Source organism: Somniosus microcephalus, chromosome 7 (genome assembly GCF_052327205.1).
Source record: "Somniosus microcephalus isolate GS21.2 chromosome 7, FLI_Smic_1.0, whole genome shotgun sequence".
NCBI lineage: Eukaryota > Metazoa > Chordata > Chondrichthyes > Squaliformes > Somniosidae > Somniosus > Somniosus microcephalus.
In genome coordinates this window covers 54,742,560-54,767,334 of record NC_140993.1, presented here as the reverse complement: position 1 = coordinate 54,767,334, position 24,775 = coordinate 54,742,560, and the positions used below count along the sequence as shown (strand labels likewise).

The following is a 24,775-nucleotide window of genomic DNA, read 5'->3' as shown; positions in this document are numbered from 1 at the left end:
AGACCCAGACATGACCCCAGTGGTGAAGAGCTTTGGGAACCATGGGTCCAAAAATCACCTATTCCTCCCAAGCTTGCTACACTCGCCACATGTCATGTCTCAAATTACTCATATACTGTATCCCACAATATTCTTTTCTGAATGTTTAATTTGCATTTCAATGTATACTAACTGATTCCAGAGTCTCCTTCGGGAGTCTATTCCGGAAACCCGTTGCTTCAGGTCTCTCCCTCTCAACAGGGAGCTGCTAAACTGACATCACCTGCAAGAACATCAGCAGAATCCCAATGATCCTTCCTAAGCCCAGATGCCCATCAATAGATACCCGAGTCAAGAAAATTGATTATAGACTGGGTACACAGTTGTCTCACCTGTGCTCCTTCCTGGTTAATTCATGAAAAGTGGACAAGGAGTGAACTTAATTGAGGCAAATGGGTCTGAGCCATCCAAAGCTAATTTTTCTGCAATGCAGACCCACCTGAAAGAATTCTGGGCCAGCTCCAATGGTGCCTGCTGTATAGCATATTCCTGGTAGCCCTTTCGCAGAGCTAATTCTTGGCCAATACTTTCAGGCTCAGATGCTGGGATTTCCTCAGCTGGAGTGGCCTCAATAGGAATAATCTTTGTGGCACCTTTAATACACAAACAGAATATTTCATGTCATCATACAGGGTAGGCGAGACTAGGCAAGAAACACCTGTAACATTTTTAATTAGATATAAATATGGGGCACTCCTTCACACACAGTGATCACCTGAAATTGTATGGGTCTGAGATAGTGGAGACAATGGCCCTAATTTTAAGTTTGGGACGCGCGGTAGAGGTGTGGGATAATGCGCAGGGAAACCCAAAGTAAGCTCAGCGCGTCTGTCAGTGGCTTTTTAATTCAGCCACCTCATTATCATTTAAATTCCGGGTTTCCCATTCAATCAGTGGCAGTGGCTGTGATTTGGACCTACATGACTCGATCGCAACTCTAATATTTAAAGGGACAATACCAACATGCAAGTTATCCGTCAGAGAACTGGAAGTGTCAGAATGGAGTCCAGACGGGCAATGTTTCATTGACGCCGCCCTGGATGTGCTGCTGGGGGCTGTGAGGAGTAGCAGAGAGCTGGCAACAGAAGGAAAAAGCCTGCAGCCGAGACCAAGAAGGCATGGTTGGAAGTAGCGGAGGAGGTCAGCAACAGGAGCATGGTGCCATGTTGGTGCAATCAATGCAGAAAGCTGTTTAATGACCTAAGCAGGTCAGGAAAGGCGAGTACAGTGGCACATTCACCTACATCCTGCTCTGCGCATCACCCCAGCCGCTCACTGATTTATCAAGCCAACTCTATCACATCACTCCTCACATCCACTTACCTTGCAGGTGCACCTATCCTCCTCTTTCTATGCACTTCCTCACATCCTCATCTATCCATCCACATCCACCACTCCCACACATTCTTATACAATTCCATGGCTCTCCTTCAGTCACCCTCACCAAATGCACGCCATCCATCGAATGAGCACATGCCATACACTCACTCATAGGCCTGTTCATTCCCTCCTTACAGGAGAAGAGAGCACACAAACACTAAGGAGAGGGAAAGAACCGGAGGGTGTCCTCCGCAGATCACTCAGCTCACGACTGCAGAGGAGAAGGTGCTGGAAATAAGTAGAGTTATGGCATCCCTGGTTATGGGAGATGGGGAGCTCCCAGCGACCTGGTGACATAATTAAATAAAAGCCACCCACGTGTTATACAGCTCTCAGTCATGTTGACTTGGTTTCAACAGCGAGTGAAATATGATCATCTTCATAATGATAACTTGCAACATTCTTACCTTGCCAGGCCTAATTCCTGTCTTTTATCTCCCACAAGGCCTTCACGCAGGAATCAGTAGGCGACGAGTCCTCAAATGAGCCAAGTCCCTCTGAGGGTGTACCGGGTGTACCGTCACAAGACTCATTCAGACCATGCACCAGCTCAGATACTCAGACTTCAGTGGGACCAGTAAGGTAGATAGTTGGGTTTTCACCTGGTGACTCACACTTCACAAGTGAGCAAGAGGTGGAAACAGGAACAGCAGTGATGAGTCCGCGTCCGAGGCCACAGCCCTCTCCAAACTCTACTCACCTGGACACTGATGCTGTGCCCCAGGGGCCTTTGATGAAGAGGAGAATCAGGGAGCAGTAGCAGACAATATACAATGCACTGACAGGCCTTCAAAGTACACTCACTACAACTGCAGAGAGATTGGAGGAGTCCACCTCAAGCATGAGGGGGGGTGATGTCGCAGACCATTGAGATGATGTCTTCTTCCATGGAGAGTGGCCAGCACCATGGACTGTCAAACGCTCCAAGCAAATGAGTCCATGCATGCCTTCAACACCACCGTGCAGACTCTGGAAGCCAAAATTTTTGCCATCTTAAATAGATTGACAGATAGCTTAACCTTGCATTAATAAGGGCATCCCGGGCAACAATGTGAGCAGTTGAGGGTGCATTGCTCTCATCACCCTCCTCCTCCTCCCCTCAAAAATGTCCGAGGAGGATCTGAGCTCTTCGCCTTGTTCCTCCTGCAGGCCCAAGCCTCACTGTTGCACAATGTTGTGCAGCAAACCACGACCATTCTGGCTGGTGCGTACTGAAGGACGCCTTCAGTCGAGGTACCTGAAGCACATCTTTAGCATGCCGATGGCCTGCACAATCAAACATCTGGTGGTGATATGGCATTCATTGTAGCGCTGTTGGGCTTCAGTGCTCAGGTTTCTGATGGGTGTCATGAGCCAAGTTTGCAGTGAGCATCCTTGTCGCCAATGAGAGTAAGCTTGCAGGGAACATAAAAACTGACTGTAAAAGCTTTTATAGATATGTGAAGAGAAAAAGATTGGTGAAGTCAAGCGTAGGTCCTTTGCAGTCAGAATCAGGGGAATTTATAATGGGGAACAAAGAAATGGCAGACCAACTAAATACATATTTTGGTTCTGTCTTCACAAAGGAGGACACAAATAACCTCCCAGAGATGTCGGGGAACTGACGAAAGGGAGGAACTGAAAGAAATCAGTATTTGTAGGGAAATGGTGTTAGGGAAACTGACAGGATTGAAGGCCGATAAATCCCCAGGGCCTGATAATCTACATCCTAGGGTACTTAAGGAAGTGGCCCTAGAAATAGTAGATGCATTGCTGATCATCTTCCAACATTCGATAGAAACAGGAACAGTACCCATGGATTGGAGGGTAGCTAATGTTAGCCCACTATTCAAAAAAGGTGGTAGAGAGAAAACGGGGAATTATAGACCGGTAAACCTGACATCGGTAGTGGGGAAAATGCTAGAGTCCATTATAAAAGATGTAATAGCAGAGCACTTGGAAAACAGTGACAGGATCGGACAAAGTCAACATGGATTTACAAAAGGTAAATCGTGCTTGACTAATCTACTGGAATTTTTTGAGGATGTAACTGGTAAAATAGATAAGGGAGAACCAGTGGATGTGGTGTATTTGGACTTTCAAAAGGCTTTCGATAAGGTCCCGCATAAGAGATTAGCATGTAAAGTTCAGGCACATGGGATTGGGGCAAGGTATTGACTTGGATAGAGAACTGGTTGGCAGACAGAAAGCAAAGAGTTGGAATAAACGGGTCTTTTTCCAAGTGGCAGGCAGTGACTAGTGGGGTACCGCAGGGATCGGTCCTTGGACCCCAGCTAGTCACAATATATATTAATGATCTAGACGAGGGAACAGGGTGTAATGGCCTAGAAATTCGGTGGCACCTCGCCTGGGTGCCGGAATTACCGCTCCGGGCAGAGCTGCTTGCGCCAGCCCGATATTCAGTTTCAGCGCCCCAAATGGAAGCGGGGCGCTGCTTGAGGCGCCCCGCATCCCTCTTGGGGCACTGCAACTGAATATCGCAGCGCAACGTGCCGCAGTGTGCGGTACTGCAGGCCTTCCTCCCCTTCTTAAAAGGGGAGGGGCCTGCACCAGCGCGATCGGTGATCGCGAGTGCCGGCAAAAGAGCCCGGCACCAAGGAGAAGTGCTGGGCGCTTGGGACACAGCCGGCACTGCCCGGGAAAGGGGGGTGGGGGGGGGGGGCTCAGGAGGCTGGGGACGGCGGTACGAGGAGGTGCTGGCAGGCGGCCAGCAAAAAAAAATGGCCGCCCCGCACCGCCCCTTTAATTAGCACCACTACCGCCGCAGGTAGTCCCCCCTGAACCGGTCGCGCGTTCCAGCGGGGCGCGCGACCAAATATCGCGATCGGGGCGGTAGTGGGGCGCTGCGTACACCGATGACATCATCGGTGGCGGCACAGCGCTACAGGCCAACGCCGCTATTAGCGCCCCGCTAAATTTCGCGGGTGGCGTGGCCAGTGGCACTAAACCCACTAAGTGCCCTCTTTGGGTGCTAACTGGTGGCGCAGCCCACCGAATTTCTAGGCCAATATCTCCAAGTTTGCAGATGGCACAAAATTGGGTGGGCGTGTGTGCTGCGAGGAGGATGCCGAGAAACTCCAGTATCATTTGGACAGGTTGGCTGATTGGGCAGAAGCATGGCAGATGCAATATAACGTGGATAAATGCGAGGTTATCCACTTTGGTGTCAAAAACAGAAAGGCAGATTATCTGAATGGCAATAGATTGGGAGAAGGGGAAGTGCAACAAGACCTGGGTGTCCTTGAGCACCAGTCGCTGAAGGTAAGCATGCAGGTGCAGCAGGTGGTTGTAATGTATGTAATGTACATATACACCTTACTTAAGGGAGAGAAATACTTTTTACAGCTCCTGTATACTGTAGTACTGGCAGTGACCACACCTGTATATAAACCCTGAGTAGTGATCTGTATAGTTAGTTCTAGAGTAACCCTCATTCAGTAAACACCTGTTGAATCGTTCCCTGCAGTCTGTTGTCTGAATATTGACGGACACAACATTAAGATACACGGATCTAACATTGGCGACGAGGCAGATTCGAACCTACCTGCAACTCTGCATCACCTCCCAGGGATTTGCTCCTGGAGAACAGTGGAAGAAGGTCGAGTCCAGAAGCACGGGCGTCGACCACGGGCAACCGCCCAGTCATCCAGCAGAGATTTGAGCATCGCAGGGGAGGCTGTCGAGAGCCAGGCTTGGCTTTCCAGTCACGGTGGTCCAGCGAAACATGCTGGCAACAGGTACTGCGCAGACCCTTCCCGGACAGCGACGGGCTAGAGCCCGACCGAGCGGCACAGAAAAAGGCCGAGCAGCGTCGACGGGGGAGAGAAAGAGGGCAGAGCGCACAGGGCGCAGCCGGTGTTCAAGGGCCGAGCAGCGTCAACAGGGGAGAGGCGCACAGGAAAACGCGAGGCGCTGCCATTGCCACGAGGACCGCAGAGAGCGGCGTCGGCAGCAGTGCAGGAGCAGCGCACGAAACTCACAGGGCGTTGCCATTTGCCACGAGGACCGCCGAGAGCGGCGTTGGCAGCAGCACGGGAGACGCCATTTTAAGCCGCAGCGGGGAAGAAAGGAAAGCGCGGGAGACGCCATTTTAAGCCAGTCTAACCACACCCAAAAATGCCGAAGAGTGGCAGTATCACAGCGTTCGACAATGAAGTCGAAGATTGGACGACATATGCCGAATGCATAGAAGTATACTGCAAGGCGAATGCAGTGCCAGATGACAAGAAAGCGCTGGTATTGTTGAATTCAATGGGTGCAAAAACGTATGGCTTACTACGAAACCTAGTAACCCCAGAGAAGCCAGTAGAAAAGGATTTTGAAAACATAGTGTCAATCCTACAGGACCACTTAAACCCCACACCGCTGCTGATAGCAGAAAGATTTAAGTTTCACAAAAGGAACCAGCATAAAGACGAAAGTAATGCTGAGTATTTAACAGAACTGCGCAAGCTATCGAAACACTGCCAGTTTGGAACGGGACTAGCAGATACTTTAAGGGACAAGTTTGTGTGTGGGCTTCAAAGTGAAGGAACCCAGAAACGGCTTCTATCAGAAAATGATCTTACGCTGGACAAGGCTTTCAGCATTGCAGTATCACACGAAGCAGCAGCACGGGGCGCTGCAGAGATACAACGGAGACCGCAAGAATATGGCACAAATGAAATGTCATACGGAACAGTGAAGTGCTATCGCTGCGGCAGAACAACACACGACCATAATGATTGCTGGTTCAAGGACAAAGTGTGCAGACAGTGTGAAAAAGTAGGACACATAGCAAGAGTCTGCAGGTCGGTAAGGAAAACCAGCAACAAGAAATCTCCACAGGAGAAGTACAAGAAGGTACATAAGGTGACGGGGAGTAGTTCAGATGAACAGAAGAGTGATACAGACTCCGGAAGCAAGGAGCTGGGTTGTCTGAAACTACATAATGTGATCAAAATGGAGGAGCACCAAATTATCTGGGTCACGCTCAAGATAGCAGCAGTCCAAGTGAAAATGGAATTGGACACAGGATCAGCCCTAACAGTCATAAACCGAAGGGACTACAAGCGGCTATTCTCACATATACCCTTGAGAGATACAAAGATTGTCTTGAAGACGTACACGGGGAAAAAAGTCTACCCCAAAAGGAAAAATAAGGGTGAACGTTATATATAACGGCAAGGAAACACCAAAAATTGACCTATATGTATTGCCAGATGGAGGACCACCACTACTAGGATGTGAATGGATCCGGAAGATACAGCTAGATTGGCATTCCATACAGGCACTGACTGTGGCTGACAAAAAGGATGACGACGTCACACCTGGGCGACTGTCAAAGATCCTAACTGACGCAAAAGAAGTGTTCCAGCAAGGACTCGGAACACTAAAAGGCATGACAGCGATGATTAAAATTGAAGAAAACGCAAGCCCAAAATTTTTTAAGGCCAGACCAGTACCTTATGCGATCTGCCCAGCCGTCGAAGCAGACCTGGAGAGTCTGGAACGTTCAGGTGCACTGTCCAAGGTAGACTGGAGCGAGTGGGCTACACCCATCGTCCCTGTGATGAATAGGTCGTTGAGCAGCATGCCTGGGGAACCAAGGAAGGTTCGCATCTGTGGGGACTTTAAGGTAACAGTGAACCCGGTCCTTCACACCGTACAATATCCACTTCCGCGGATTAAAGATATTTTCGCCTCGCTATCTGGAGGGAAACGCTTCACTAAGATTGATCTGGCCCAGGCGTATCTGCAAATGGAGGTAGAAGAAGCATCAAAAAAATACCTCACAATCAACACCCATAAAGGTCTCTACCAATACAACCGGCTGGTATTCGGGGTAGCATCAGCTCCGGCTATTTGGCAGAGGGCAATGGAACAAGTCCTGCAAGGGATCCTAGGGACCCAGTGTTATTTGGACGACATCCTGGTCACGGGCGAAAATGATAGTGATCACCTTGCCAACCTGGAGCAGGTGCTCACTAGATTGCAGGAATATGGGCTCCGAGCTAACCGCCCCAAATGCGAGTTTTATAGAAAACAGATCTCGTGTTGTGGCCACGTTATCGCTAAAGAGGGGTTACATAAGTCCCCAGAGAAGATTCAGGCAGTAGTCAAGGCTCCAGCACCGGAAAATGTGTCACAACTGAGGTCGTTCCTCGGGCTGGTAAACTACTACCATAAGTTCTTGCCAAATTTGTCTACAATACTACACCCACTGAACACCCTACTGCAAACTGGGGTGCCATGGAAGTGGAGTGGCAAATGTAGACGAGCTTTCCAGAAGAGCAAAACACTAATCACATCGAAAGAGGTATTGGCCCATTACAACCCAGCATTACCAATTCGGTTGGCATGTGATTCATCACCCTACGGCATTGGAGCGGTGCTGTCGCACAAATTCTCGGACGGCTCAGAGAGGCCAATAGCCTTTGCGTCACGATCACTAACCTCAGCCGAGCGTAACTACGCCCAGATTGACGGGGAGGCCCTCAGCCTAGTGTGGGGAGTGAAAAAGTTCAATCACTATCTGCACGGGCAGAAGTTCACCTTGCTGACTGACCACCAACCACTTGTCTCCATCTTTAATCCAAAGAAGGGCGTTCCGGTGATGACTGCGCAACGGCTACAAAGATGGTCCCTTTTTCTAGGGGCGCACCAATATGAAATCGAATATAAGGGCACGAAACAGCATGGAAACGCTGATGGGCTATCACGCCTGCCACTGCCTACTGCGGAGGAAGCACCAGCAGTGGATCCTGTCGAAATATTTCATTCGACTGTAATTGAATGCTTGCCAGTAACTAACGCTGGTATAGAGAAGGAGACCCGAAATGACCCGACACTGTCTCAGGTATATGATTTGACGGTGAAGGGATGGCCAGCACATGGCGACTCACTGTTGCCAGCATTCTCATCCAGAAGAGAACAGCTGTCAGTATGCCAGGGGACCTTGATGTTTGGATCCCGAGTGGTAATTCCACCCAAGTTAAGGGAGAGAGTGCTCAATGAGCTTCACGAAGGTCATTTGGGAGGGGTGAAAATGAAAAGCCTTGCTCGGGCTTATGTGTGGTGGCCGGGGATCGATCAGCAAATCGAGGACCTGACAAAGAGCTGCTCAGGATGCCAGAAGGTCCAAAATGCACCACCACATGCCCCTCTACACCCATGGGAGTGGCCCTCATCTCCATGGCAATGGGTGCATATTGATTTTGCTGGTCCATTCATGGACTCAATGTTTTTAATAGCCGTGGATGCGCACTCGAAATGGCCTGAGGTCATCAAAATGTCCTCCACCACCACGGAGAAAACTATTGCAGTCCTACGGACCATTTTTGCCAGGAATGGCTTGCCAGAACAGATTTGCTCCGACAACGGACCACAGTTTGTGTCCGAAGAGTTCCGGAGGTTCTTGAAAAATTATGGGGTACGGCATTATACATCCGCCCCGTATCATTCAGCCACAAATGGATTGGCTGAGAGGTTCGTACAAACCTTTAAGAAGGCAATAAAGGCTATGTACAATGACAACATTCTGCTGCAGCACAAGGTGGACAATTTCCTATTCGCCTACAGAAATGCGACACATGCAGTCACCAACCAGGCCCCGGCCATGATGTTCTTTAACCGAAGGTTGAGATCTCGTCTGGATTTGCTCAGACCAAATGTACGAAGAGATGTTGAGAGTAAGCAATTCCAGCACATCAATGAGAAGCCGACAAGGAGCTTCAATGTAGGGCAACCAGTCTTGGCCCGCGACTACCGAACAGAGAAATGGCAACCAGGAACAATATGCACACGGCAGGGGCCACTAATGTACACAGTGGATGTTGGGGAGAACATTGTGAGACGCCATGCTGACCAGATCCTAGAGGCACAGGAACGAGTCAACCCCATGTCTCGGCCATACGTACCTGGTGAGGAACCCGACGTACAGGTCGCATCTACCTCAGAAACAATAGCATTGGAAGCTGATGAATCAACTGACGACAGGGTGCTAGAATCGCCTCCGCACCAAGAGCGAGACACTCGGGAAAGGCGTTATCCAGAAAGAATCAGGAAGCCTCCCCAGAGACTGAATATATGAATGGACTATTTTCATATAACATTGTATATTAAAAATGTTAATTGTTAAATGAGTATTATGGTACTGTTAATCTAAAAGGGGAGGAATTGTAATGTATATATACCTTAAGGGAGAGAACTACTTTTTACTGCTCCTGTGTACTGTAGTACCGGCAGTGACCACACCTGTATATAAACCCTGACTAGTGATCAGTATAGTTAGTTCTAGAGTAACCCTCATTCAGTAAACACCTGTTGAATCGTTCCCTGCAGTCTGTTGTCTGACTATTGAAGGACACAACATTAAGATACACGGATCTAACAGTGGTTAAGAAGGCAAATGGTATGTTGGCTTTCGTAGCGAGAGGGTTTGAGTACAGGAACAAGGATGTCTTGCTGCAGTTGTACAGGGCCTTGGCGAGACCACACCTTGAGTATTGTGCAGTTTTGGTCGCCTTATCTGAGGAAGGATGTTCTTGCCATGGAGGGAGTGCAGCGAAGATTCACCAGGCTGGGATGGCAGGAATGACGTATGAGGAGAGATTGGGTCGATTGGGCTTATACTCGCTGGAGTTTAGAAGAATGAGAGGGGATCTCATTGAAACTTATAAAATTCTGACAGGACTGGACAGACTAGATGCAGGAAGGATGTTCCCGATGGTCGGGGAGTCCAGAACCAGGGGTCACAGTCTAAGGATAAGGAGTAAGCCATTTAGGACAGAGATGAGGAGGAATTTCTTCACCCAGAGAGTGGTAAACCTGTGGAATTCTCTACCACAGAAGGCAGTAGAGGCCAATTCATTAAATATATTCAAGAAGGAGTTGGATATATTTCTTAAGGCTAAAGGGATCAAGGGGTATGAGGAGAAAGCAGGGACAGGGTACTGAATTTGGATGATCAGCCATGATCTCATTGAATGGTGGAGCAGGCTTGGGGGCCGAATGGCCTACTCCTGCTCCTATCTTCTATGTTTCTAGCAGCCACCCCCTGAAGTCTGCTTCCAGGTCCGAAGAGATCAGGGAGCTTGGACTGCTGCAGGATGAAAGCATCATGGCAGCTGCCCGGGAATCTTGCGCACACCTGCAGAAACATTTTTTGTGGATGCACATCAGCTGCATATTGATGCCCTTGCGGTTGACAAATACTCCTGGTTATTCTGGGGGTGCCTGGATTGTCACGTGTGTGCAGTCGATGGTGCCTGTGGGAAGCCAGCCAGGACCGCAAAGCTGAGTGCCCGCTCATTCTGACTGGCATCATCGCAGGCAAACAAGCCATCAGTCACTTGTCTTATGCATTTGTGGGAGGCCAACTGGGAGATCCTGCATATGTCGGAGGCAAAAAAGTTGAGGGCGGTGGTGACCTTGACAACCACTGGTAATGCATGGCCACCAGGCAGCAGGTTTACTTCTAGGAGGCTGCAGATCTCTGCCACCGCTTGACGTAACATCCTGAACCTCCGGAGACACTGATGTTCAGACAGGTCAAGAAAACTGAGCCTCTGCCTGTAGATCCTGTTTCATGGGTAGTGCCTCCCGAGAGCGGCACCTCTCTGCTGTGCAGCTACAGGTCTTTGACTAGCAGGCTGCGGGTGCTGTTGCTGGTCTCCTTGGTCCTCATGCAACATCCAATCTAAGGCAGCATTAGCGGCACCCATCCTGATGCGATAGAGGAATCCTCCAAAGTGTAGAAAGTAACCTCCAAAAGTGTAGAAAGTAATCTCTCAGCAAAATTACTGTGAATAAACCTTTTCCTAGTCACAGGCAAGAAAGCAACTGTGAGGACTGAGTATTTATTGGCATATTTCCCAGAGATTGATTTGTCCCCCTCAAATTGCTGCTTTCACTGACGAGTTTGAGGAAGCTCAGGAAACCCATGGATCTAGCGTTAAACTGAAAACTGTAATATTGCTCTAATTGATATAAAAAACAGCAAAGAATGACTGAAAGATTAATAAGGAGAGAAAAATTAGAGTATGAGAGAAAGCTAGCTAGAAATATAAAAACAGATAGTAAGAGTTTCTATAGATATTTTAAAAAGAAAAGAGTTAACAAAGTGAGCGTTGGTCCTATAGAAAGTGAGTCTGGGGAATTAATAATGGAAAATAAAGAGATGGCAATTGAATTGAACAGGTATTTTGCATCGGTCTTCATTATAGAGGATACAAGTAACATCCCAGAAATAGCTGTAAATCAGGAAATGGAAGGGAGGGAGGAACTCAAGAAAATTACAGTCACCAGGGAAGTGGTACTGATCAAATTGTTGGAGCTGTGGGCTGACAAGTCCCCGGGTCCTGATGGACTTCATCCTCGGGTAGAATCATAGAAAGTTACAGCATGGAAGGAGGCCATTTCGGCCCATCGTGTCCATGCCAGGCAACAAAGAGCTCTCCAGCCTAATCCCACTTCCCAGCTCTTGGTCCGTAGCCCTGCAGGTTAGAGTATCCCAAGTGCACATCCAAGTACTTTTTAAATGTGGTTAGGGTTCCTGCCTCTACCACCCTTTCAGGCAGTGAGTTCCAGACCCCCACAGCCCTCTGGGTGAAGAAATTTCCCCTCAAATCCCCTCTAAACCTTCCACCAATTACTTTAAATCGGGGCCCCCTGGTTTTTGACCCCTCTGCTAAGGGAACTAGGTCCTTTCTATCCACTTTCTCCATGCCCCTCATAATTTTATACACCTCAATAAGGTCTCCCCTCAGCCTCCTCTGTTCCAAAGAAAACAGACCAAGCCTATCCAGTCTTTCCTCATAGATAAGATTCTCTACTCCCGGCAACATCCTCTGTACCCTCTCTAGTGCAATCACATCTTTCCTGTAATGTGGTGACCAGAACTGCACGCAGTACTCTAGCTGAGGGCGAACTAGTGTTTTATACAGTTGAAGCATAACCCCCCTGCTCTTGTATTCTATGCCACGGCTAATAAAGGCAAGCATTCCGTATGCCTTCTTAACCACCTTATCTACCTGGCCTGCTACCTTCAGGGATCTGTGGACATGCACTCCAAGGTCCCTTTGTTCCTCTACACTACTCAGTGTCCTACCATTTAATGTGTATTCCCTTTCCTTGTTAGCCCTCCCCAAATGCATTACCTCACACTTCTCCGGTTTGAATTCCATTTGCCACTGTTCTGCCCACCTGACCAATTTATTGGTATCTTCCTGCAGTCTACAGCTTCCTTCTTCAGTATCAACCACACAGCCGATTTTAGTATCATCTGCAAACTTCTTAATCATACCCCCTATATTCAAGTCTAGATCGTTGATATATACCACAAAAAGCAAGGGACCTAGTACTGAGCCCTGCCTAACCCCACTGGAAACAGCCATCCAGTCACAAAAACACCCATCAACCATTACCCTCTGCTTCCTGTCTCCGAGCCAGTTTCGAATCCAACTTGACACTTTGCCCTGGATCCCATGGTCTTTTAACTTCATGGCCAGTCTGCCATGTGGAACCTTATCAAAAACCTTGCTAAAGTCCATATACACTACATCAAACGCCCTACCCTCATCTACCCTCGTTACCTCCTCAAAAAATTCAATCAAGTTTGTCAGACACGACCTTCCCTTAACAAATCCGTGCTGACTCTCCTTGATTAATCCTGTGTCTTTCTAAATGAAGGTTTATCCTGTCCAATAATTTTCCCACCACCGAGGTTAGGCTGACTGGCCTGTAATTACTCGGTCAATCCTTTTCTCCCTTTGTAAATAAGGTTACCACATTAGAGTCAGAGTCATACAGCACAGAAAGAGGCCCTTCGGCCCATTGTGTCCGCGCCGGCCATCAAGCCCCGTCTATTCTAATCCCATTTTCCAGCACTTGGTCCGTAGCCTTGTATGCTATGGCATTTCAAGTGCTCATCTAAATGCTTCTTGAATGTGGTGAGGGTTCCTGCCTCTACTATCCTTTCAGGCAGTGAGTTCCAGATTCCAACCACCCTCTGGGTGAAAATGTTTTTCCTCAAATCCCCTCTAAACCTGCTGCCCCCTATCTTGAAACTATGCCCCCTGGTTATTGACCCCTCTACTAAGGGGAAAAGTTCATTTCTATCTACCCTATCTATGCCCCTCATAATTTTGTACACCTCAATCAGGACTCCCCTCAGCCTTCTCTGCTCCAAGGAAAACAGCCCCAGCCTGTCCAATCTCTCTTCATAGCTGAAGCGCTCCAGCCCAGATAACATCCTAGTGAATCTCCTCTGCACCCTCTCCAATGCAATCACATCCTTCCATTGTATGACGACCAGAACTGCACACAGTATTCCAGCTGTGGCCTAACTAGCGTTTTGTACAGCTCCATCATAACCTCCCTGCTCTTATATTCTATGCCTCGGCTAATGAAGGCAAGTATCCCATATGCCTTTTTAACCACCTTATCTACCTGTCCTGCTGCTTTCAGGGATCTATGTACATGCACACCAAGGTCCCTCTGATCCTCTGTCCTTCCTAGGGTCCTACCATTCATTGTGTATTCCCTTGCCTTGTTAGTCCTCCCAAAATGCATCACCTCACACTTTTCAGGGTTAAATTCCATTTGCCACTGTTCTGTCCATCTAACCAACCCGTCTATATCGTCCTGTAGCCTGAGGCTTCCCTCCTCGCTATTTACCACTCCACCAATTTTCGTGTCATCTACAAACTTACTGATCATACCTCCTACATTCATATCTAAATCATTAATGTACACTACAAACAGCAAAGGACCCAGCACCGATCCCTGCGGTACGGGTGTACACCATTAGCAGTCCTCCAGCACCACACCTGAAGCCAGAGAGGATTGAAAAATGATGGTCAGGGCCTCTGCAATTTCCTCTTTTGCTTCGCTTAACAGCCTGGGATACATTTCATCCGGGCCTGGGGATTTATCCACTTTTAAAGCTGCTAAACCCCTTAATACTTCCTCTCTCACTATGTTTATTTCATCTAATATTTCACACTCCTCTTAAAAGAAGTGGCTAGTGAGATAGTTGATGCATTGGTTTTAATTTTCCAAAATTCCCTAGATTCAGGGAAGGTTCCATTAGATTGGAAAATAGCGAATGTAACTCCTTTATTCAAAAAGGGAGGCAGACAGAAAGCAGGGAAGATGTTAGAAGCTATTATTAAAGACGTTATAGCAGGAAACTTAGAAAAGTTCAAGGTAATCAGGCAGAGTCAACATGGTTTTGTGCAAGGGAAATCATGTTTAACCAATTTATTGGAATTCTTTGAGGAAGTAACATGTGCTGTGGATAAAGGGAAACGGTGGATGTACTGTACTTAGATTTCTGGAAGGCATTTGATAAGGTGCCACAGCAAAGGTTATTGTGGAAAATAAAAGCTCATGGTGTAGGGGCATATTGGCATGGATAGAAGATTGGCTAGCTAACAGGAAACAGAGAATAGGCATAAATGGGTCATTTTCTGGTTGGCAAGATGTAACAAGTGGTGTGCCACAGGGATCAGTGCTGGGGCCTCAACTTTTACAATTTATATAAATGACTTGGATGAAGGGATGTGTCATCAGCAAATTTATGGTTGCTAAATTTGCTGATAACACAAAGATAGGTAGGAAAGGGTAGGAAAGTAAATTGTGAAGAGGACATAAGGAGGCTACAAAGGGAAAAAAGATAGGTTAAGTGAGTGGTCAAAGATCTGGCAAATGGAGTATAATGTGGGAAAATGTGAAATTATCCATTTTGGCAGGAAGAATAAAAAGCATATTATCTAAATGGTGAGAGATTGCAGAGCTCTGAGATGCAGAGGGATCTGGGTGTCCTAGTGCATGAATCACAAAAGGTTAGTATGCAGGTACAGCAAGTAATTAGGAAAGCTAATAGAATGTTATCATTTATTGCGAGGGGATTTGAATACAAAAGTAGGAAGGTTATGCTTCAGTTATACAGGGCATTTGTGAGACCACATCTGGAGTACTGTCTACAGTATTGGTCTCCTTATTTAAGGAAGGATGTAAATGCGTTGGAAACAGTTCAGAGAAGGTTTACTGGACTAATACCTGGAATGGACGGGTTGTCTTATGAGGAAAGGTTGGACAGGCTAGGCTTGTATCCGCTGGAGTTTAGAAGAGTAAGAGGTGACTTGATTGAAACACATAAGATCCTGAGGGGTCTTGACAGGGTGGATGTGGAGAGGATGTTTCCTCTTGTGGGAGAATCTAGAACTAGGGGTCACTGTTTAAAAATAAGGGATCGCCCATTTAAGACAGATGAGGAGAAATTTTTTCTCAGAGGGTCGTGAGTCTTTGGAACTCTCTTCCTCGGAGGGCAGTGGAAGCAGAGTCTTTGAATATTTTTAAGGCAGAGGTAGATAGATTCTTGATAAGCAAGGGGGTGAAAGGTTATCAGGGATAGGCGGGAATGTGGCGTAATCAGGTCAACCATGATCTTATTGAATGGCGGAGCAGGCTCGAGGGGCCTATTCCTGCTCCTAATTCTTATGTACGTATGTAATTGAGCGATTAACATATGGTAATTGACAACCTGCCTCTCCTGAGGGGGTTGCGCGCAGGCAGCCTCAACGTGCTCCAGTCAAATGCGGAAGTCGGTAGGTTGGAGCCAGCTTCCCGACGCGGTCAATTTTGCCGGTTTTAAACTCCCATCCTTACCCAAACCCATCCACTCCTGCAGATTAAAATTCAGCCCAAAAAACTCTGGAATCATGAGGCAGTTAGATGATGCACTGTGAGGATTCTATGGAAGATTAAGCTAGATAGGCAGAATGGCGTTTCCCTGTTGCACTTAATTTTGTAGCCTTTGCTCCCAGGAGTGACTCATCCATTTAATTCTCGTTCTGACCCATTTTACTGCCCCTCCCAAACCTTGAAAGTGAGGAGCTTACCGTGTAGGGAACTCGTGTCACAAACCGCTTTCTGCTCTGTCATTCCAGGCATCCAAGCACCAACACATTGGTCCAATGAACCACCCTATTCCTTCTTTAGAATTGTGATATTACTACAAGTGCATGCGGGAACATAATCCAAATAGTATCAACTGTATTTTTGCAATTCTCTTATTTATTTTTTGTTTGTTCTATGTTTATCATAGTTTGTCCTAACAAATACTATGGCTCAGTTTTGGTGCTCAACTCCCAAGGTGTGGGATCTCAGTGCGGGCGGTGGAATAGTTCTGCACCCACTATCAGCATTTCCTGCTTGGCTATAGCATGGGTTAGATCAAAAGGGCTGCCACATTTGGCTACATAACAGTGACTGCACTTTAAACTCATTCGTTAAAGGTCAAGTGCTTTGAGAGATGAGATTAGGGGCTAAATAAATGGAAGTTCATTACTGCTCACCTGGAATAGCTTCATGTGCCGTGAGAACCACACTGATAATTGGCTTCTTTCCTCCTGCATTTTGATCAGCATCCTTAAATGTCAACTTTTCATTCTTTTGTAAGCGTGGTCTTTTGACTGCCCTATCTCTTTCATCATCCAACTCTACTTCAGGATCTGTTTTGTCTAGAGAGAAAAAGAGAGATCAATCACAGGAACAACACACCCTAATTTATCCCTAATCTCATTCCAATCCTAATACAATTACATTTGACTGTGATGCAGAAATCAATCAGTACTATAAAGGGATGAAGTGGAGTAACATTATTGTGCCATGGAGGATAGGATCCTGCGCATCAAATTCCCAATCTTGGCCATGTCATCAGAAGCCCCCTCACACTACCCCCTCGGCATACAAGGTCTTTGTGAGACCACATCTGGAGTACTGTGTACATTCCCAGTTACCTCCGTGAGGTTTCCTTTCTGTCTTTCTTTTTGTTTACCTTTTTTTCTCCTCTCTCTTTCCTCTTCTACTGGAAGTACTGACCACTTACTGAGTTACTGATCATCCTCCCAGCAGCCTGCCTCATGTGTAAGCCTAGATAGTGAGTATCGGCACACTATTTGACTCGAGGCAGGATCACAGCCAAGCCTGATCATGTCCTCAACGAACATCCAAAATATTGCCCACTGTTTCATGCATGTGAAGCGGAGAAGATTTTCAAAATAGCTTGAAAGTGGTTACAATTAGTTCTCAAAGGGTTATGTGAAATTGTGGAGACTCCTCACCCCATAAACAATACAATCACAGAAACCCCACAGTGCAGATAGAGGCCATTTCAGCCCATCGAGCCTGCACCGACACATATCCCACCCGATCCCCGTAACCCCATGTATTTAATCCCCCTAACACTAAGGGTCAATTTATCACAGCCAATCAACCTAACCCGCACATCTTTGGACTGTGGGAGGAAACCGGAGCACCCGGAGGAAACCCACGCAAACACGGGGAGAATGTGCAAACTCCACACAGACAGTCACCCGAGGCCGGATTCGAACCCGGGTCCCTGGCGCTGTCATGTGGCAGAAAAATAAAACTGCATCCCTAAATTTATAAGTACAACATTAAACCCAGTGTGATGTCTGGTGATAAATAAGTAAGTATTACCATCTTCTGCTTCTTCTTCTTCTTCCCCATCGTCCTTCAGTACAACAAAGCAGCGATGTTTCCGCAGCTGTCTCCTGTTCGAAAATTTCCGACTGCACTTCCTGCAGTCCAAACTCTCCGACTCCTCCAATTCCTCCTCTTCTTGGTCAAGTGTACTCTCTGCACTCAGATTGCAATTACCGGCATCTCCCAACTCCTCTGCTTCAGCGTAGAATTTCTTCTTTGAACCTTTGGGTCTTCCCCTCTTCCTCTTCACAGTTACTGTCGCTAAATTAAAATTGAGTTATGAGACAGAACAGTCAGAATTGTCCAGGATTACTTAGACGGTGGCTAATGTTTCTGCACTATAATGAACGGGGATGCGACAGCACCTTAAGAACATTTTGTACTTAAGAACATAAGAAATAGGAGCAGGAGTAGGCCATTCAGCCCTTCGAGCCTGCTCTGCCATTCAATGAGATCATGGTTGCTCTTCTACCCCAACTCCACTTTCCTGCACTATTCCCATATCCCTTAATATCCAAAAATCAATGTCTGCCTTGAATATACGAATGAGCATCCACAGCCCTCTGGGGTAGAGAATTCCAAAGATTGACAACCCTCTGAGTGAAGAAATTTCTCCTCATCTCAGACCTAAATGGCCAACTCCTTATTCTGAGACTGTGACCCCTACTTCTAGACTCCCCAGTCAGAGGAAACATCCTCCCAGCATCTACCTTGTCAAGCTCTATAAGAATTTTATATGCTTCAATGAGATTACCTCTCATTCTTCTAAATTCTAGGCAATATGAGTCTAGTCTCCTCAATAGGACAAACCACCCATCCTTTAATCGGTCAGGTGAACCTTTGTTGCACTTGTCATTGATATAGATTGTAAATAGTTGAGGGCCAAGCACCGATCCTTGCGGTACCCCGAGTTACAGCCTGCCAACCCGAAAATGACATGTTAATTCCTACTCTCTCTTTTCTGTCAGATAACCAATCCTCAATCCATGAGCTCTAACTTTGTGTAATAACTTCTTGTGTGGCACCTTATCGAATGCCTTCTGAAAATTCAAATACACTACATCCACTGATTCCCCTTTATCTACCCTAGTTACAACATCAAAAAACTCTATTAGATTTGTCAAACACAATTTTCCTTTCATAAATCAGTGTTGACTCTGCCCAATCATATTATGATTTCTAGGTGCCCTGTTACCACGTCCCTAATAATAGATTCAAGCATTTTCCCTACTACTGGTTTCAGGCCAACAGGTCTACAGTTCCCTTCTTTCTTGAATAGCGAGGTTACGTTTTCTACCTTCCAATCTGCGGGGACTGTACTAGAATATAGGGAATTCTGGAAGATCAAAACTAATGAATCCACCATCTATATAGCCACCTCTTTTAAAACCCTAGGATGCAGGCCATCAGGTCCAGGGGATTTGTCAGCTTTTAGCCCCAGTAATTTTTTTGAAAACTATTTCTATACTAATACTAATTTCTTTAAGTTTCTCATTCTCACTAGACACTTGGGCCTAGAAATTCAGTTTTGCCAGTTTTGGGGCGCTAACGTTAGCGCCCGCCCGACTTTATCGCCCGCTCCAAAGTTGCGCCCCCTTCGCCGAAATTCAGTTGCTTCGCCCTAAGAGGTTGCTGGAGCGCTAAAAGAGGCGTTACACGACTATCTTTAGGCGCTAAGCTGGCGGTGCAGAGGGATAGCGCCGAGGCGGGGCGCAGTGCGGGTGCGGTCATTTTTTGATTGACAGCATACCCCGTGGCACCGGCCAGCTCTTAAAGGGGGAAGGGACGATTTGGTCTGCTGCCACGCCCTGCACACTGCAGCTTTCAAACTAGGCCTCAACACTGCTGCTGAGCCCAAGGAGCCATGGCAACGCATGATAAGGCCCGTGAGCGTGCCCTGCGCTTCTCAGAGCATGATCTGGATATCATGCTGACAGCATTGGAGAAGAGGCGCAGGATCTTGTTCCCAGACAATGGCAGGAATCCCACCCACCGCGTCTACACCAAAGCCTGGAGGGAGATCGCCACCAGGGTGTCGTCCTACGGCGATGCCCCCAGGGACAAGGTGCAATGTCGGAAGAAATACAATGACCTGACCAGGATTGTCAGGGTGAGTACCCTTTCCACTCTCCTCCTCATTCTTGCATGTACACCTGACATGATGGGCAAAGGGACCTGAAAGGCCTAATGGGCAGCCCTCAGCCAGCAGCTTTGGGACAGTCATGAGCATCAATTGCACATTCTGCACTTTACACACTGGCCAAGCTATTCCACCATGAGAGGCAGTGCGCACTAGATCAGGGCTACACTCTGCCCAAGCTATTCCACCATGGGAGGCAGTGCACACTACGTCACGGCTACACACCGTACTTAGAGCCCGTCCTTTCTCTTGCAGGCTAAACTTGCGAATAATCGCAAGCACCGCGACATCACCGGGGGAGGCCGCGCCAAGTTCCAGAAGCTCACTCCCCTGGAGGAGCGCGTGAGTGGCCTCATGGGAGGCCGCGTGACTGTGCCCAGAGCGTGCGGAGAAGCCGACCCTCCGCTGCCCGGCAATGGTAAGGACCTCGCCTTTTGGCCCTCTCTCGTCGCACTTGCGCATCCGAGCTACCTCCTTTGCCACTGTGCCACCAATGCGCTGAATGCCACCAGTCATGACTCCCTCGCTGATGCCCTCTCCTCACTCTGAAGCTACTCTTGTGCCTTCCTGCTTTCAGCTGGTGACGAAGAGCTCCCTGAAGCTGCCAGTGACAGCCCCTCCGAACAGGAGGAGGAGGAGGAGGAGGAAGAGCAACCCGGACCATCAGGGGAGGAATCAGGTCCCGCAGCAGAGGGCGAAGTGTTGGACACGTCTTCCCTGGACGAGAGCCTGGAACAACTTTCGGAGGGGAGTGCAGCTGCTGGGACCAGTGGCGTCCAGCCACCCAGGAGGGCTGCGGGTGGGCCGCGGCCTTCCCCCCAGAGGGGGGGAAGGATCGGAGGGGAGTGCAGTTGCTGCGGACATTCGGCGCCAGCAACGTGCCAAGGGTCGCCTAGCTCGGACCCCTGCTCCCCAGCGGGAGAGTCCCGCCTCCAGTCCGGCCACCTTCACCTCGGAGGAGGTGCGCCAGCTGGACCAAATGGCCGAGGATTCGGACCGCCGCCACACAGAGCTCATGCAGATGGTGGGACGGATGCCTGAGGCCATCGAGTCGCTGGCGACCAGTGTGCGGGAGTTTGGGGCATCAAATGCCGAGAGTGGCCGGATGATGATGGAGGTAGTGGAACGGATGCCTCCGGCGATGGAGTCGCTGGCTGATGCCGTCAAGTCAGTGGCGGATGTGATGCGGGCGCAGACCAAGGCAACAGGGGCACTCACTGCTGCCACACGCGCTGCCTCAGCCAGGCATCGCCAGGGCACCCGCCGCGCTGCAGCAGCACAGCGATCCGCCCTTCGGCTGATTGGTGCGGATCGTGCAGTGCGTGCCCGGGCGAGTGCCAGCGTGCGACATCACCAGCCAGCGCCTCCAATACGCCAGCTTGCCCACATTGCGCCATCCATCGCCACCACTCCCCCAGTGGAGCGTCAACGGCAAGCGGCTGGAGCTGATGGTGGCCATGCACATGTGCGCCAATCAACAGTCGGCCCCTCGAGGCCCAAAGCCCGTGTAGGCCGCCCCCCAAGGCCATCTGGCGGAAGGACATCTGACCCTCAGGCGCCTTCCCCCAGCCTCGCAGCAGCCACTGGGCAGAGCTTGCGGAGGAGCAGCAGGCCGGGCAGGGGCGCCAAAAGGCTGGACAAGGTCTCGCCCTCGCGGGCCACTAAGTAGAGGGTGTGGCCAGCTTTCATTTTATATGGCGGTGGACATCTTTATTTTGCCCATGGTTGTTTTGTTTATGGGTATGTTTTTTGCGTTAAGGCCGAGGTTGAGGCCTGGTTTGTTCAAATGTGGAGTTACTCCTCCCCAGGTTGTGGGAGAGAGTCGTTTGTTGCACTTTTTGTGGGGGCCGTTGATTGTTTTTGGGATTCATGTGGGAAGGGGTTTCATTTTTGTCAAATATAAATTTATGTTTATTCAGACAGTGTCCATGGTTGTTCTTGTTAGTCTTTGTTGCCTTCGCCGGCTGAGGGCTTGCGGAGCGGCTGCATTCATCTTGCTTCATGGTCACAAGGCATTCCCCGACAGGGGGCTTAGAAGTTACGTTCAATAAGCTGGCGACGGACGGCCCTTGGACCTTGTCGCTCCCTCCTGGGAACGTACTCCTCCTCCTCCTCCTGAGGTGGTGGTCCAACGTCAGGTGGCAGTGCCTGAATCCTGCGGAGAGCCAGGTTGTGTAGCATGCAGCAAACTACGACAAATTGGGAGACCCGGTGCGGCGAATACTGCAGAGATCCGCCGGAACGATCAAGGCAGCGGAACCGCTGCTTGAGGACCCCAATAGTTTGCTCGATGATGTTTCTGCTCCTTTGATGGCTCTCGTTGTATGCCTCTTCAGCAGCGGTCCTGGGCGCGCGGAGCGGGGTCATGAGCCAGGTACACAAAGGATAGCCTTTGTCCCCGAGTAGCCATCCTCTTGGGGGAGGCTGTGCCTCGAACATGTCATGCACAGTACTCTGCCGCAGGATAAAGGCATCGTGGCAGCTGCCTGGAAAGCAGGCATTGACAGCCAGGATGCGCTGCTTGTGGTCACACACCAGCTGCACATTGAGAGAATGGTAGCCCTTCCGGTTGCGATACTGCTCGCCATGCTCCAGAGGTGCCCGCAAAGCCACATGCGTACAGTCAATGGCGCCCTGCACCAAGAGGAAGGCCGCGAGTCTAGCAAATCCCACTGCACGCTGATGCTGGCTCTCCAGGGCCATGGGGAAGGAGATGAATTGGCGTCTCCTTCTGAAAAGGGCATCGGTCACCTGGCAGATGCAGCTATGCACGCCGAACTGGGATATGTTCGCTATGTCCCCAACAGCGGATTGGAAGGAGCCGGTGGCATAGAAGTTCAATGCCACCGTCACCTTCACTTCCACCGACAGAGCCGTCCTGCACCTGAGCTTTGGACGCAGATCTCTGCGAAGCAGGTGGCAGATCTCTGCAACCACCTCCTTTCGGAATCTCAGCCTTCTTACACATCGCGCGCCACTCATGGTGAGGTAGGAGCGCTGCTGGCGGTATACCCTGACTGGGTAAGGCCTATGTTGCCGACGCCTGTTGCCCCCTCTGCCTCTAGCCAGGGCTGCCCCTCTGACCCCGCGTCTGCGAGCCCTACGCACATGGCGCTGAAACTCCACGTTGGCACCCCATGCAGCCCCCATCAAATGCTGGCAAACAGTCAAATTTCCAACAGGGCACTTGCAGCGCTTTGGCCCGAGTCCAAAAATACCTGAGCTATTGCTGCACGAAACCAGTTAGCTCTCCTCCTTGTTGTGTGTCCAGAATTCCGTTGCACAAGAGTGTTTGCTGCAAAATGGCTGCCCTTTATACTGCAGGGTACGTGCCCTTTAATTTGCGCTCCCCGGGGCCCGCGTCGGCTGTGTTGCATTCCATTTTACAAACGCTCTGGCCGCCAGCCGCACAATGGGGCGGTCCGACTGAAGTTTGGAATCGGGGCGCGCAAAGGGCGTGGCACGAGGATGTGACGTCATTTTCTGCGCCCGCAGCCGGGCGGGTGCTAAACTTTACGCCGGCGCTAAGGGTCCACTTAATTTGGGGCGAGGCGCAAACTGCGCTGCGCCCGGGCGCTACACGCATAGCGCCCAAAATTCACTTCTCTTAAGGCGCTAACTGCTGGCGCAACCAACTGAATTTCTAGGCCTTGGTTTCCCACTATTTCCAGAATGTTTTTTGTGTCTTCTTCCGTGACGACAGATACAAAGTATTTGTTTAATGTCTCTGCCATTTCCTTATTCCCCATTATAATTTCTCCTGTCTCGGCCTGGAAGGGACTCATGTTTACTTTTGCTAATCTCTTCCTTTTTACAATCTGTTTTTACGTCTCTTGCTAGTTTACTCTCATTCTATTTTTTCTCGGTCCTTCTTTGCCGAATTCTAAAATCATCCCAATCCTCAGGCTTACTACTCTTTTTGGCAACATTATAATCTCTTCCTTTAATTTAATACTATCTTTAACTTTTCTGGTTAGTCACGGTTGGACCCGTGGGGTTTTTATTCCTTAAGGGAATGTATATTTGTTGTGAATTATGAATTATTTTATAGGTTTGCCATTGCTTATCTACCGTCATAGCTTTTATCTAGTATTCCAACCTATATATAGCCAACTCACCTCCCATACCTACTTAGTTTGCTTTGTCAGATTTAAGACCTCAGTTTCGGACTTACCTAAATCACTCTCAAATTCAACATAAAATTCTATAATACTATGATCACTGCTCCCCAGAGACTCAGAGGCACAGAGCTCCGAGAGCGGGAGAGGCTGATTTAAACAGAGCCGAGAGCAGGAGAGGCGGACCTGCGAGAGGCACAGAGCTCCGAGAGTGGGAGAGCTGATTTAAACAGAGCCGAGAGCGGGAGAGGCGGGCCAATGAGAGGCACAGAGCTCAGAGAGCGGAAGAAGCTGATTTAAACAGAGCCGAGAGCGGGAGAGATGGACCTGCGAGAGGCACAGAGCTCCGAGAGCGGGAGAGAAGTAAAAAGTAATCGAAGTGTGACGTCACCAGAAAGCAGGTAAATGATTGGTTGGTGAGTATTTCGCTCTTTCTCGCTTTTCCCGAACTTAAATTTTGTGGTTTATAGTTTCTAGGGTCTCTGTTGTGTAGCAGGGACTGCTGGTAAACAAGGGCCCTTGAGTATATCATTTAATTGTAGTGTAATTGGTGGGATTGATTTGATTTAATTTTATTTGAATTAATTAAAGGGCAAGCCATGGC

General features: G+C 48.8%; 1 protein-coding gene across 2 annotated transcripts in view; it reads right to left on the bottom strand.

Annotated features, from left to right (window-relative positions):
- zfat (zinc finger and AT hook domain containing) overlaps positions 1–24,775 on the bottom strand; it is a 209,263-nt gene that overhangs the window by 145,571 nt on the left and 38,917 nt on the right. For both annotated transcript variants that reach the window (XM_085992470.1, XM_085992468.1), the window contains exons 3-5: positions 17,908–18,174; positions 16,761–16,925; positions 479–632 (exon numbers count right to left, since the gene is read on the bottom strand). In XM_085992470.1, coding sequence (XP_085848596.1) covers positions 479–632; positions 16,761–16,925; positions 17,908–18,174 — 586 coding nt within the window. The remainder of the gene's footprint in view (positions 1–478; positions 633–16,760; positions 16,926–17,907; positions 18,175–24,775) is intronic.